At 36.3% G+C, this 16,063-nt stretch overlaps 2 protein-coding genes across 5 annotated transcripts; one reads left to right on the top strand and one right to left on the bottom strand.

Annotated features, from left to right (window-relative positions):
• Positions 1 to 491: 491 nt before the first annotated feature.
• cux2a (cut-like homeobox 2a) lies at positions 492 to 7,439 on the bottom strand. The gene is made up of 11 exons (XM_056744851.1): positions 7,407 to 7,439; positions 7,243 to 7,274; positions 6,943 to 7,111; positions 6,725 to 6,783; positions 6,595 to 6,631; positions 6,424 to 6,505; positions 4,180 to 4,659; positions 3,387 to 3,986; positions 2,371 to 2,559; positions 2,024 to 2,291; positions 492 to 1,054 (listed from the first exon to the last, which is right to left on the bottom strand). Exons 1-11 carry the CDS (start codon positions 7,437 to 7,439, stop codon positions 778 to 780), a joined length of 2,226 nt encoding a protein of 741 aa, XP_056600829.1. The 3' UTR covers positions 492 to 777.
• Positions 6,574 to 15,394, top strand: myl2a (myosin, light chain 2a, regulatory, cardiac, slow). Of its 4 annotated transcripts, none has more exons than XM_056744988.1 (9): positions 6,574 to 6,637; positions 6,970 to 7,121; positions 10,990 to 11,350; positions 12,416 to 12,508; positions 13,682 to 13,757; positions 14,759 to 14,863; positions 14,938 to 15,016; positions 15,097 to 15,145; positions 15,226 to 15,394. In XM_056744988.1, the coding sequence occupies exons 3-9, from the start codon at positions 11,348 to 11,350 to the stop codon at positions 15,328 to 15,330; spliced, it is 510 nt and encodes a 169-aa protein (XP_056600966.1). In that variant the 5' UTR covers positions 6,574 to 6,637; positions 6,970 to 7,121; positions 10,990 to 11,347; the 3' UTR covers positions 15,331 to 15,394. The 4 variants fall into 4 exon arrangements, with proteins under 4 accessions (XP_056600966.1, XP_056600968.1, XP_056600967.1 ...); XM_056744989.1 differs by lacking the exon at positions 6,574 to 6,637 and adding an exon at positions 6,866 to 6,880; XM_056744990.1 differs by lacking the exons at positions 10,990 to 11,350; positions 12,416 to 12,508.
• The last annotated feature ends 669 nt before the right edge of the window (positions 15,395 to 16,063 follow it).

Raw genomic sequence — 16,063 nt, 5'->3', positions numbered from 1 at the left:
ATTCGTGACTTTTTGGAGCGTTAAATTATTATGTGAAGCCATACGTTTGAATTTAAAGTAGCGATGTGGAAAAAAAGGCACGTTGTCGTTTTTGTACATTCTGTTGATTTTTTAGTTGTATTTATTTTTTGGTGAAACCGAGGCTGCACAATATATCGAAATGATTGAAATGCAGATGTGCATGTCGCGGTGTTTTGCAATAACACGATTTTTTTAATACTCGCAATACTTCAGTATAATCAAATATGTTTGCAAATAGTGTGCTGCGCATGCGCGTGCTTGATTCCAAACATGTTACACAGTTCGTAAATAGGTTAATATTTTTCCTATTGGTTTTACAAACTTATGTTAATACAGTTCGTATTGATAACAATTGATCATAAATTCAATTTGTTTGAGGCTGACATTCAGGTTAATTTACGATTTAAAAAGTGAAGCATGGTATTTTGGTGAAAGCAATTGGTTTATTGTATTATAAAGTGTGACAAATTATGTACAGTAAACAACAGCATTATTCAGACAAAAATACAAGTAAGGGCAGTGCTTGAATTCAAAAGGTTTATCTTTATACAAATCTATTAATTATCATTTAATCTCCAAACCAAGACGATTATAAATACGTGAAATACCATACAAATCTATAACCAGTAGTAATCATTAACTGCAAATAAAGGTATGAAATAAAAAATATGCTACATATTTACTAAAATCTTGTGTTTGAGGGAAACTATGTTTATTGTTCATTATGTATGACTGCATCATTCCTCTCCTCACAGCTCATAATGAAGAAGCAGGTGACACCTGTCCATCATCATCATCCTCTCGCTTTACCTTCGTGTCAGATTGAACACCGACAGAAACACAATGATTGTGTTGTGCGGTTTCTTCTTTTATTTCAGCATCATCTGGTTCTTGTTTGAATGAGAGTAAACGTGCACTCAGGCTGGTGAGACTGCTGTCTGAAACAGGACTTAAACCGGTTGGACTGTGGATTGTGTGTTCCGATTCGTTTAATGAAGCGGTTTCATGACAAGTTTCTTGTCTGCTTCTAGACCTGGTTAGATAAAAACAGCAAAAGTTTACACATTCACTTGAATTCAGGTTTAAAAGAGCCATTTACATATTTTAGTATCATGTTAGTTTCTTAGGGGCGATTTCCAGGACAGGGATTAGTCTAAATCCGGACTAGGCCCGAGTTTAATTTAAACAGTTAAGTAGTTTTTACAAACATGCCTCAGATTTTTTTTTTGAGACAACAGGATGGCACTGATGTATTTTAAGATCTGTCAAGCTGTTTTCACTTTAGACAGCACTAACGTTTATTTGAGTCTAGGACTAGTCTTAATTCCTGTCCGGGAAAACACACCTTTATCCCTTAAAATGAATCACTGTAATCTTGTTTTCCAGTACAAATATTATATAAACGAAGTCTTGGATATTTTAAATATCCAAAATTCTGATTCAAGAATTGATATGCTTGAAAAGCAAAATGAGCGTACTTAAAAGGTTATAAAGTTTTGTTTTCTGAATTCAAAATCAAGTGAGTTTATGTTTAAAAAAGCTGCCAGTGGGGTAAGAAGACATTTTTCTAATTTAATTCAGTAACTTTTTTCTTAACCCACTCAATTTTTTTTCTTGTTTTACGCAATTTTGATGAAGATATTATTTTGTCCTGGTAGACAAGATAAAATGCTACACTGTAAACATTTTTGCTGTATTTAGCTGCTAGTTGCCAGTAACTTACTGTAGATTTATATTCATCAAATTTATTGGCAACATTTTGTTCAAAGATAAATGAACATTAACAAGTATTTATCTTTACAAAAAACAAAACTATAAAATAACAGCCTCATGCAAGGCATTCTGAGAACCAAAATGTAGCATTTTGTCAAACTTTTCTACTTATTGTTGGATCATTGAGAAAATGATGAATGCTCTTTAATTTTGTGACTCAATTTGAATAAATGTTAAATGTACTCAAACGACACTTTTGTTTAAAAAAGCCAGTTTATGTATAACTCACCTGTAGTTGTAGAACCAGTTACTGACAGTAGTAATCTTAAGGTTTAGTTGTGATCCCAGCGTCTCTATGGTGTGTTGAGAGGGGTACGGCTCTTTCTGATAGGCTGTTTTTAAAGCTTCTTTCTCCCAATATGAAAGAACCACACGAGGCCTCTTGGACACATTAAACAATTCTGAATGATCATGAAGACTGAGATCATTGTCTGATGTGTCAAAAATTGTTCCATGCAAGTCAAAATCTGATCCGATCAGAGCACGCTTGAGACGAGCTGCAAAACAAAAATACGCAATTAATGAAGAATGACAATGTATGAGTTATGAAAGGACTCTTTTACACATTTACTGTACCTCTCTGGTCCATCATCTTTATAGTGTTCAGTTTTTGGACATTGCGAGGGTCCTGGAGCCACAGATTCATGCGAATGAAGTTTTCTTTCCCTCTCACGCTCAGTTTTGTCCAGGGTTTGGGATGAGAGAGAAGTTCAGACACAGAACTTTGTGTTAAACCCAAAACTGTCTCGCCGAACAGACGCTGACCTGCCGACATCAACAACCAACACCACTGACAATGACACACAAATACATCTAAAGTCTGAAAATGTGTGCATGCTTAAAGGTACTTTAGTATGTTGTTTGGTAATTATTATGGGATTCTTTTATTACCCAGAAGGTGAAAAAACATTTAATTTTGCAATAGCTTGAAAGCGCTACCTCATCACTATGAGTGTTTAACTTACCAAATGAAAAACGTATACTTTCGTTTATACCAAGGTAATTTAAGTTTAAACTATAGACTATAGTAAATATAATTCTATTGCACTATAGAAAGAAAATCTCGTAAAAAAATAGATTCCAAACTGGTAGAAAATTACTAGTACATTTTCATTTATGTTACGGACAATTTTGTTAATGCTAAAATGGCATTTAATGCAGTGCTAAATGTAAAATACAGGAAAAACATCTAAAATGAATACATTTTTATGCGTTTTCTTTAGTGTGTGTATATAGTTACTTATACACTTTGTTAATGTAAAGTATTGGTAAACTGTAAAAAAATGGCAATACGATACTTTAGTATTTTATAGAGTAAAACAGTAAATTGAAATGTGTTTTAGTATATTATAGCAATTCATACATTTGGTAACATCTTCAGTATTTTGTAGGTGATTTGTAAATATTGGTTTTACTATAATTTATCAACAGTAAACTGTGGTATATTCCTTGATTTAAGTGTGTAGTGTTTTTGAACCTTACCAAAATAAATATATAAAGTATATTTGAGTGTTTCATGTGGATTAGAAATGAACTTCACAGTCCTTTATCAGTATCCTTCATAATATCATTTGCATGCGAGTCATCCTCACCTAGATTGTTGACTGTGAGAATGTCCTTGACTTTTTTGGTGATGCTGAATGTGTCCAACTCAAGACTCTGGACTGTCCTGCTGGTATTAACACCGGTCTGGACTGCCAACAGTTTCAAAGTCAGTGCTGCACTCTGGTCTTGAGCTAGCTGTTGATTTTTCCCACAGCTTTCAACAGCCAAATGGTCAAGACGGCCCGGTCTTGGTATCAATCCTTCCTCTCGAGGCCTTTTCTGTCCCGGTATCGTTTTGTTGTAAAAGCCTTGTTCTGACTCCACAGGAAGCATCTGGAATGATCCTTGACCTGGAGGAGAAGACCAGGAGTGTGATGGATTGATGGAGGCGTACGGGTTTCTGGCGATTTCACATTGGACCTTCTGGATAATGCTTTGGACAAAATCTGTTGGGGACTCATCGCTGGGATCTAGTCTTTCAGAATGCACCTCATTCGGCTTCACCGGGGAATTCTCACGCCACGTCGTGCACATCTCGCTGGTCGTATGCGATGAAAGATGCATCTCGTGTTTAGCCTGCTCGAGAATTTTCCTGATTTTGTCTGACTCATCTTCCACTTCCGGAGATCTCCTGACGTTTTCTTCCACTATACATACGACACATATACTTTCATTTAGACGTGCTCAGTCAGAAATTGTGTGTCATTCATTTTTGGCATGGTAAAATCCTAATAATAACTAAATTTTGTTTTATCCGTTTTGCTTAAACGGAACGAAACAGGGATCGGAAATGTGTGAAATGAAAAAGAAAATTTGACATGCATGGTGGATCTGTCTCACCTGTCCGTCCGTCTCCGATGACGCAGAGAGTTTGAATGTTGTGTTCATTGGACAGAAAGTTCTTCATCCGTATGAAGGGTTCCCTGCCTCTGACGGTCAGTTTGCTCCAGGGTTTGGGTCGGGCCAGTATGTCGCTCACGGTCCCTTGAGAAAGCCCCAGCACACAGTGTCCGAACACTCGCTGGCCGATGTTGTGCGTCTGAAGAAACTCTTTCATCTGTCGGGTGATTTTGGCAGTGTCGAGCTGACCTTCATCTTGATCCATGACCTCATCAGAATCTGTGTCATTAACATCATCCTCATCACTGATGCTGTACTTACAGAATGCTGATGTCTCTTCTTTGACAGCCATGTGGAGGATCAGAGATGATGATGATCTTTTGTTGACTGCACTAAGGTCAGAGATATCAGCGGTCGGCTCACTCCATGAGTCCGGATGAAACTCTACTGGCGTCTTCAGCACCGACAGCTCTGCAGGACCTGAAAGTAAATATGAATTCATCTATTTATAATCTACAATCTTCATTTTGGGAAGACACGTCCTTTTTCATGCGTCCACTGCAAAAGACGATTCTGGAACCCATGTGTTTTGGCTTGTCTCCAAACATTTTTTAAATCAAGATTTAAATTAGTCAAGACAGATAAATGACATTGATGAAATGGGGGAAAAATTTGCAAAAATTTGCTTTTTTCTGAAGACAAGAAAACACATAGGGGCCAAAGAAAAGTTTGCCTTTGAATTAGATTTATTTTTCTTACCCCATTGGTAGATTTTTTTAAGCCTAAACTCAAACGAAGTTTTATAATTTTGTCAGTAAACACGACTTTATATTTAGTAATTTAGCTTCAGGTCAATGCATCTTGATTTCTGAATGTTTCAATATTTGTAACGGTATACACAAAATAAAGAATTGATTTATTATTTAATTATAAATAAATATATTTATGGATATATTTATAATATATTTATAATCGTTTAAAATATATTTTGTTTATTGCAGTGTGAATAGACAGCATATTCAGGTAAAGAAGTTCTGTTGCATATTTCAAAATACTGTAGCTTAGTTACTGAATGACAATTAATAAAGTGAGCAAGTTTCTTCATAGAGAAGATTTTTTATAAGGAAAAAAAGACAGAACAGTAAGTGATGATTTAAATCCCCTGTGGGGAAAAATCTATTTATTGTTGTTTGGATGTCTTTGTGATGCTTTTAATATGCTTAAAGATAAACCATCTGCAGATTCATAATTAAAATAGAATTTTCTCCATTAAACTAAAGTTTATCAAAGACCGTTTAATGCATTAGGATTTTATGTCTTCAATACTAGATTGAGAGATAAACATTTAAATTGTCACTGGTTTTCAGAAAATGGAAAAAACTTATGAATGATTAAATGCTGTCTTAACTAGGACTTTTAAAGTAGTTTTTATTGGTAAGATATTTGAAAAACCCAGAGACAAACATAAAGGATGACCAAAAATAAAAATCATTAGAAGGACAGTAATATATTTAAAGATGGGGTAACATGCTAGTCAAACTAAGTCATATGTCTGTGTTTTGTTGGCAATCGGCGCATACTTGCAATATGCAAACAACATGAAGGGATTAATGCGATGATGTGTTGTGTGCTCGTGCTGTAGTTCCGTCCCTCCTGCCCGCCTCCAGCAGCTCGTCTTTTCCGGAAATAATCGCACAGCTGTATCCGTCTTTAATAAATTTGATCAAACCAAATACTGTTCGAAAACATATACAATACTACTGTATAGGTTCTCAAGATTAATATGAGACTTGCATAAACTGCAGTGTTAACCCATTTTTAAAACATATACATTTTCAACGAAACAACATAAACGTTACTGCACGTGCTCTTAACTTCCGGTACACATTCACAAACAAGTGACTGTAGATTACTTTGTTTGATAGCAAGCAACAGAAATCGGTTTGTACCATGTGTACCATACGTTTTCTTTAAATGCGTCAAAACTACAGGACAAATTGTTTATTTAATAAAATAAACATACCACAAAATTCAACAAATCTGATATTTAATACGATTATTATAAAATAAAATAATACTATAAATTCATATTAATATAAATAAAATAAAATCTAATCAGTTATATTATTAAGCAAAACTCGCCAAACACAGACCGCAGTCCCAGCATGCGTGTCCGAAGAAATGGTTTATGTTTTCATTAGATAGACAATAAATAAATAAAAAGATCTAATCACAAACACTTACCATTGTCACCAGTGTGCTGCGAATATAAAGCTGCACTTTGCTTCACTGACGTGTCACAAACATCTGGTGCTGGTGAAGAGACCTTATAAACAGAGAGAGAGAGAGAGAGAGAGAAAATATTGGTTACTAGGAATTTAGAGAGCTTTAAAAGTTGAAGAGCCATTCTCTCACCGGTTTATCAGCGGTTCTTTTCAGCGGCTGAAGACTGCTGCAGGTCAGTGAGAGAACACATATGAATAAAGAGGATGGTATGTTGCCTGAACAATTTTTACGATTTTATTTACTAGATGTTTTGTGAGACCTGAGTTCAGCTTTGATCTTTACATAGTCGTGCTGTGATTGTAACCTGGCCTGAAGTATCTAAGACACAAAGCACACACATGTTACAGAAAAACACTGACACTGTTGGATGAGTAGCACGCTTGATCAAAGCATACTTCACTAAAGACTAGAGTCGGTGAGGGACAGGAGAGATTTTTCCTTTCGTCTTATAATAATCATAAAATGAACTGTACGAACCTCAACATCTCGTGATTTATTGGTCAGTTGTTGTTGGAGCAGCGTGACGTGATTGGCTGTTCTCTCCTGGACTTCCTGCAGCAGGCGCTGAAGACGCTGAACTTCCTCTCGCAGACGCTGAATCTCACCGTCTCTCATGGCGATCATCATCTTCAGATCGTCTCCAGAGCTACACGACAGTAAGACACAAATCAAAAATGGAAATATGAGAGAATTATTGCACGTTTTTTCATCGGAGAATAGAAAATTTAGCATAAGATTTGACAAAAAACACAGTCCATGTACAGTGAGATGTATTACCAGGGTGATGTTGATGGAGACATGCACAGCTCCTGTTGAGATAAAGGTTGTGATTTAAAGGAACAGTTCCTCTGAAAATCTGTCAGCATTTACTCCCTCACGCTTTCAACAACAATTCAGCAATTCAATCCTGTTAACAACAACAAATATTAAGAAAAACATACCATGTGATTGTGGAGAGCGCTCTTGGTTTCCATGATGTCGTTCTCTCAAACAGAGAGGTTCTCTACTGACTGTGTGCTCCACTATCATCTGATCTGAGCTGAGGGTGAAACGCCCAACACATGCAGTCCATGCTCACGATCAATACATCCAACCAATCAATAACTGCAAACAAAGACCTCAATCAATTCATCAATGCACTCAACATCTGCTGTGGGCGGAGCTCAATCAATCAATATATCAATCAATCAATCAATCATCCAATCAGTGTGGACCGATGACATTTGTCTAAAGATGAGTTTCTAAAAAACTTTATTTTGAAAATCATTTTTTTAATTTAATTTTTTATTTCTGACTAAATAGATGACAATTAATGAGATTTTCATGTTCACGTTCCAGACAAGAACTCAACAAATTTCAAAACAATTTATAGATTATCATCGCTATAATCATGTCTATCAATGCAAATGTTTTGATCCAGAAAATCAAATCCATTGCAAAGGTTGTGCCGTGGTAACTGCAAAATGCTCTTTTTGTTGCTAAAGTTTGGGTCAATGCTGACCGAATAACTGGAGTTATTGGTTATATTGATTGTGTCGTGTGATCTGAAACTCACGGTGCACAGTATTGATTTTCCACAGCACAGTCTGGTGAATGTAAATTAAGACCTAGAAATTTAATCTGAGGATCAGTACGTGTGTCATCGGCTAAATTTAGCTTCATGTTCTGGAAGCACAAGAAATAACTCAAACACAATTGACATTAAACATTATGTTAATGAAGAGTTCCAATTCTGTATAAAAGCCTGTTTCCATAGTGAGCTGCCTGCCGTTCTGTTTTCCACACACACACAGATTCTTCAATCAATCAGTTCAATAACTGCTCTAATTCTTTGAGGCATTTCCGCAATACCAGTTTTAAAAAGTAATGCAGAGAGAGATACTAAAATATGATTTACAATAGATGAAAGCTTGGAAGAAAGTCACAATTAAGAGTGTTGTCATTAGATTTAGAAAATGAGAGATTTGCACTGTAGATCTCACATATGTTTTAAATATGTTTTTAAAGGCATACTTCCCCCAAAAATGAAAATTCTGTCACCATTTACTCACCTTCGAGTTGTTCCAAATGTGTATACATTTATTTGAAATTATTAAAAAACAATGGTACCCCAGAACCTTTGCTCTCCTACATTCTACATTCCAAATGAAAAAAAACGATCTTTCCTACTAGGGGCGGACTGGGAAGCAATTTCGGCCTCAGCCCTCCACCAAATCTATCGAGGGGGGGTTTGTATGTAACGTGTGCATTGCGTTACATGCATACGTGTCCGAATTGCTAATACCTTCGTGTTACGTGCATTCGCTTTTATTATACATCCGCCAGTCGGGCCCTGGTAGCGGCCGACGGTCTTAGGCCGTTGGTAGGACAGGCTTTGACAGAACGTCCTGCTGATCAGTCCGCCCCTGGTGGGAGTAAATATTTGTTGAGATCTGTTTGGTTATAAGCATTATTCCAAATATCTTTCTGCGTGTTCATCAGAACCAAGACATTTACACACTTTTGGAACAACTCGAAGGAGAGTAATGGATGACAGTATTTAGAATTTTGGGGCAGTGTTCCTTTAAGATCAAAGGAGACACAAAATCGAAGTAATCAGTAGAGTATAGATTGCTTGAAAATAAATCATTAATACTTTCTGGGACGCTAACTTTGTTCTCCATGTTTGTTTTCTGTGTGTGCCATAAATCATTATTTAAAGTCACCCTTTATGTTTGTCAATATCTAACCAATAAAACGTATAAAAAGTGCTTGTCAACTTTGACAATGCAGCATTTATTAATTTGAAGGGAACAGCGTTTTTTCCATTTCCTGAAAAACCTTTGGAAGGACAGAATTTTTAATGAATGGACAAATGTGTGGATTTCATGTGTTTCAAACTTTAGATTTCTGAAGCCATTGATCTCATTTTGTGCTCAACAGAAGAAACTCAAACTGTTTTAAAACAACACGAGGGTACAGTAAGTGAGAAATAACTTATTAATTGGGAATGTTGTGAAAGAAGAATCCGTCAATCATTTCACACATGAAGAATGAAATTGCACATGTGTCAGCAGAGCTCTTTAACCCTTACGCTTGGTGAGTTATTCAGCTCTTTGCTAATAGGTTTGGCATGTGAATGTGCGTGTCACGCAATACTGCCCTCCATGTGGCAGCCGTGTCTTGTGTCACTGACAAGTTAATATCTACTACAGACTGCACGAGTCATGATTAGAAAGAACTGGAACTTAAACATTTTATTGGTTAGGGGACTGAAAAAATGTGAGATAAAAACATGATCTATTTTTAAATGAATAAGGACTACCTAGTAGCTCTTACGTGCAGTAGGATCCCGGGGTATTCCTGGATAGAGTGATGTTGGAGGAAATTATGAATTACTGAAATAAGACAATACATATAAAAATAGGATAACTTAAGTCGCCATTAAATGCAATGGATGTTATATGACATTAATTCAATCTGAAGGTATTTATTAGTAGACGTCATTACTCCACCACCTGTATGGCGTGATCAACTAGATTGCTGAACCAACTTGGTTCAAACGATGAATCTCCGACAGAGTTAATGCGGATTCGCAAAACAGTCGTAACTACATCATTAATTTCCCCAATGATCCATCTTACTATGCTGGACAACTAGCGAGTTATGTCGTAGTTCGAGAAACGCAACCCAGGTTGGATGTCCGAGCACAGTTTGAGGTTTTGTTAAAATCTACTTTAAAGTCCCCGTTAACGGAAGTTGCGATCGTATTTACCCCCGTATTCGGATGCATTTCCGAGTGAAAGGGAATTTTAAAGGAGAAAATGAGTGGGCGTGGCTTCAGTTTTTCACTGCGAATTGATTGGATTTAAAAACAGCTGTTGCATTGATTTTGAAATGAAGCTGGCAGCAGAGTGACAGTTGAAGGGGAGGAGTTAAAGGATGCTCCGCCCAAGCCGTCTGATTTACGTCATTTCAGGGCGGGAGTGCATTTTCTGATTTTACCTGTAGATTATGAGGGCACATAAATTTAAAAAAGAAAACGATCCTCATTGATAATCTATTTACTATAAACGTTGCAATATTTCATGAAAAAATAAGTCTTATCATGTTTTATTTCACTGGGACTTTAAGTCAAAATCGTCTTCTCTGTTTTCAACTCTCTTTATGAAAGTACAAGATTTGTCTCTGGCCATAAGAAAGAACAAAAATAAAAGATGAGATGTCTTTCGTTTCAGTTATCGATCGTAGAATACACTCAGATGTTTCTCCTGAGAAATAGAGTCAGAAATCTGACTAATCTGTCATGTGAGTTTGTCAAGAGATGTCAACAATGTCTCAAACTGAACTCAGATTTGTCTCGTCTGCAATCAAAAGTCAATATTCTTCAAGATCTCAACATGAATTCAAACATTTCATCACAATTACTCAAATCCAAATCAAGCTCCCTGTATTCTGCATTAACAAATGTTCCCGCTTCAATCTTCACACAGTAAATCTTGTTACAACAGTCAATTCATCTTGATGTTTTTGACTTTCCCAAAGTCGTGTGGAACACCTGAAATGAAACAGGATGAGAAGAGAGAGCCGATGGACATCACCGAATCAAACAGCTGAGGAATGAGCCAACATTTCTTCCATGTGTCCTCTAGAGAGCGAAATCCTGTTATTCTAAACCACTGTTGTTCCTAAATCACAATAGACCCTGAGCTTGGGGGTACACGCCTGTACGTGTATGAAGAATCATCATCTACCTGTCACTTCCTAAAGAGGACATGTGTTATTTATATCGGCCAGTAGACAACAGCACGGATCATCTACAAAAGGCTTCCGTCAGCGTCTCATTGTTCAGCTGCAGTTTTGGAGTCCGTCACTGTTCTGAGCGCCTCCATCTACATCAGCCATGGTGAGTAGAGCCACAACACCTTTACTGATGGTCACACAAACTCTGCTGCCGGTTGAGGTAGTAGGTCGTATACTTTGGTATTTTTGTGACGAAATAATAATACATGCAATTTTGAGATAATAAGTTGATAGCGATGCATTTATTCAGCTGATGACTTTATCCAGAGACACTTATGAATGAGAGAGCTTTTCATATTTTTACAATCCACTTAGGCTATTTCAAAACTTTCTTAAAAAAAAATCTAAGATCTGTGTGTGCTTAAAACAAGAAACGTATCTGCACATGGACTAAGAAAAATATATTTAAATTAAATTTGGTGGTTATCAGCATGAAAATTATTGTTTTTTTTAAAAAAACAAGATATACAGTAATACCTTCTGTCTTATTGCTTCACGTAAATGCATCTTGAATTGAATTTCTTGATATTTGTGCCTGAAAATACAGAAATGCTTTTTTCCAGTCAATATTTGAAAGAAAATCTGCAGTGTAATCAGAAGTTGTTTCATTTAGTTTTAGTCCAAAACTCTGCTCTTGCTGTTTTCTGTTGTATTGTGTTGTGTTGTGTTCTTCTGTTGAGTTTGTAGTAGGGATGTAACAAAAACAAAATCCCACTGTACAATGATACCTCGGTATAAAGTCCACGGTACAATCTTTATTGCGGTATTTAAAATGACAAATGATGACTTGGAAACGTGCCGTAAAATATCGTATCAAATATAATATTTTCACAAGATGGGCAACATCTATTAATTTTTCAAACATTCTCCATGTCAGGGCTGGAAGATCTATCATTTCATACGAATCATTGTACAAACACAGACACAACATCATTGAAAAAATGCGAACACTTTATTGGGCGGGTACAGACACACAGCTAGCACTGCGATTGGCTGAAGGCTGACCACGATAACATTGAGACAATTTTGTTATTGCAATAAAACGATAACATTGTCACATCCCTAGTTTGAAATTTTGTCATTTCATTTTTCTGTCCTTCAAATAGTTCAGTATTCCGTTCAGACTTTTGAATCTGATCTGGTGTGAAAAACTTTTTGTGTTCCCCAGGCACCCAAGAAAGCGAAGAAACGGACGGCAGAAGGAGCAAACTCCAACGTCTTCTCTATGTTTGAACAGGCTCAGATCCAGGAGTTTAAAGAGGTCTTGTGTGTTTTGTCATTCATAAAGAGCAGCTGATATATGATGAGTCCGAGGCGTCTGCAGCGACCCGCGCTGTGGAATCCGATAGTCCTGTCTGATCCCCGTTGAGGACTGATATATATTTATAGAGACACTCCTTTGCATTCCGAATTCTGGTGGGATAAATGACACATGGGGGCTTTAACTTTGATGGGAGCCTGTGGAACTCAGCCTTTATTTTGTAATATAATAAAAGAAAAGCTACGTTTAGCATCTCAAACATTCCTTCTAGCCAATGATAAGATTATGATAACTGTGAGCAAATCCAAACTATATCTTGAATCTCACATATATCTGTTTTCTGTTTAATCACAGACATCTCTCATCAACGATGTCCAAGACCAAATAACCTAATCGTTATTTTCCACGATCATACTAGAACTTGATTCTACAATATCAGTGCTGATCTTAGACGTCTCGGGCCCAATGCAAATTGTTGTGAGGGGCCCCAATCATAATAGTTAAAATTAGATAAGCACAACTTTAAAATAAAGGGAATAATAAAAAATAAATCAATTAACATACCTGAATGAATTAAAACAGAAAGACAAAAAACCTTAAACTGACAATCAGGAATATGAACTTAACATGAACATTGTGCAGCTGGTTTTGTGACTGTCTGTCATTCTCTGTAAATGCTATTGAAGTCAAAATATATTGTGTATGCAACTTTGGAGACGGTCCCTAAATTCATGACTATCGAACGTCCAGAGTCAAACCAGCAGTAGAATACAATTTTGGGAAATCTGTAGATGCATAATTTGGCAAAACTAAATAAGACAAAATAGTACAAAAACACATGCCTTCATGGTCTTTTGCTTCACGTTGTTGCTGTTTTTTCCGCTACAGACAGATTTCATTTTGAAGCTGTTGATGTTGTATCCACGTTTTGTTTACATTATACATTATATTATAAGTGTATGGGTACTACACTTGTACCCCCAAAAAACATGGTTATTTTCATAAGGGATAGGAAGGATTGGCTCTATTTTCTTTTGGTTCCGAAACATTTTCCGAAGAAGCCTCTGAATCAAAAATATTCAGTGAAACGTAATTGATAATAATATTAGGTGTCCAAGTTATAGTATGAATGTGTTTTTCTGGGGTAAAATATGTTTGACTTCCATGTGACAGGCATTCACCATCATGGATCAGAACAGAGATGGATTCATCGACAAGAATGATCTGAGAGACACCTTTGCAGCTCTAGGTTGGTTTATGCAACTTTTCTGGAACACACATTTCTTAAAGGCGCGAGTACGTGTCTTCTGTGTCTTTGGTGTGTTATAAGTTGCCCATGCATGTATTAGACATGTAAAATTGCAGAAATGAAAGTGTGGGAACAAAAGATGCATTCTGGTAAAGCAAAGATGTTAAAGTGAATGCTCTCTCAGACCTGCCAGAAACGCCTCGTGTTATCAAACACCCCCACAAATCTACGTCAGTTGGTGGTCTGACTTGACTAAGACTGCCCAATACGCAAGTAAGGTGGTGTACCTGTCTGAACAATTTAAGAGAAACTGATGTTCCAAATATGGTGAGAGGAGTTACGTTTCCGTCACATGCTTGCAGTATTCCACCAATCACAAAACACTGGTTAACTGGCCAATCAGAGCAGACCTCACTTTTCAGAGCCATGAGCGTTTTAAAATTCTGCACATTTCAGAGAGGCGGAGCAAAGAGAATATAAAAACATGCCAGTATGTGGAAAATACAGCGTTTTTTAACCTTAAATCGTGTTTAATGAAAAATTATAATATTAATTTTAATAGTATCATATGACCCCTTTAAAATGTCTACTCTAGTCTTCTAAGCTGCTGTAACTTTTGGCTCCCTGATGGCATCTAGCATCTATTTGACCTCTGCATTTACATCTGCAAGACATCTGTAATATGTCTCGGAGGATTCTGCTGTCAGATGTCATATAGACATAAGATGTTTATGATTTAGAATGGATGTAAAACTGCTCTTTCTAAGATGTTTAGCAGATGTTTTCCAGATCTCCAGATCTGCAGCAGACGTAATAAAGACGTACAGATGTCTCCGAGGTCGTATTGCAGATGAGCAAACTATGTATTGCAGATGTAAATGTAGATGTCAAATAGATGTAGGCCAGATAGAGTGTGCTATCTGGGCTTCATACGATGTTAAAAGGAAGAAATGAATTCTGATATTTCCCATGATGCCTTTCTTCTGTCATTTGACTGACAGGACGTCTGAATGTGAAACAGGAGGAGATTGACGACATGTTGAAGGAGGCGTCTGGTCCCATTAATTTCACGGTTTTCCTCACTATGTTCGGAGAGAAACTCAAGGGTGAGGCGGTCTTGTCTCAAAATGCTATTAACAAAGTTTTATGTTTAACGCCTGTGCTGTCTGTTAAATTACAGGTGCTGATCCCGAAGAAACCATCCTTAACGCCTTTAAAGTGTTTGATCCAGAGGGGAAAGGAATTCTGAAGAAAGAATAGTAAGATTTCAGTTCATCCACTTTAGTTCACCGACTGCATTTAACAGAAGTGTGAAACCTATCTGTGTGTTACTATTCAGTGTCACGCAGATGTTGACCACACAGGCGGACAGATTTTCAGCAGAGGAGGTGAGGGAGACCGTACAGGTGACAGTGATGGTGTCAGGTTGCCATGGATACAGTGACAGTGATTGTTTTCTCACCTGCAGATGGAACAGATGTTCGCCGCGTTTCCTCCGGACGCTACTGGAAATCTGGACTACAATAATCTGGTTCACATCATCACACATGGAGAGGAAAAAGATCAGGAATAATTAATTTAGCCTTCAGCCAATCGCAGCGCTCGCTGTGTGTTTGAACCCACCCATTTATTTATGATCGACAGGCTTTGTGAATAAAGTGTTTGCATTTTTCAATGATGTTGTGTCTGTGTTTGTACAATGAAGATATATTGATATATAAGTTTATAAGTTAATGATATAGTGATATAAGTTAAGTTAATGGGTAAAAAGTAAATTACTTAGATCAGATAAATTACAGAACAATTATGATTAGATAATGAAGATCTCAGGTTTAGATTCAGTTCACTAATTCTTGAAGTAGATCTCGCTAGATTTTCTCAAACTCTACGTGCGAAAAAACCACAGACCTATCAGAAGATTAAACAACAGCGTCAAATGTACCCTCAATTAATTGATAAAAATAAGTCAAATAAAATGAATATATAATAAAAAGAATATAAAAAATAAATACATAAACATTTGTAATAAAAACTTAATTTATTATAAAATTATTATGATATTATTTAATGTATGTATTTAATTTTATATAATTTTGTTTATTTTTTAACGGTTTTATGTAATTTAATTTCATTAATAGATAATATTTAAAATAATAATATACAAATATTTGCATTCACAAAAGGAAAAATAAATACATATAAAATAAGGCTATAAGAAAATATAAGTGAAATATGTAATATTAAACTGTAACCATATTTAAACCCTAAATCCTTAGCATAACTCGTCTTACTTGTGCTACCAGGCT

Source organism: Triplophysa dalaica, chromosome 4, assembly GCF_015846415.1.
Source record: "Triplophysa dalaica isolate WHDGS20190420 chromosome 4, ASM1584641v1, whole genome shotgun sequence".
Lineage (NCBI taxonomy): Eukaryota > Metazoa > Chordata > Actinopteri > Cypriniformes > Nemacheilidae > Triplophysa > Triplophysa dalaica.
Note: the sequence above shows the minus strand (reverse complement) of the source record. Positions and strands in the feature narration are given on the sequence as shown.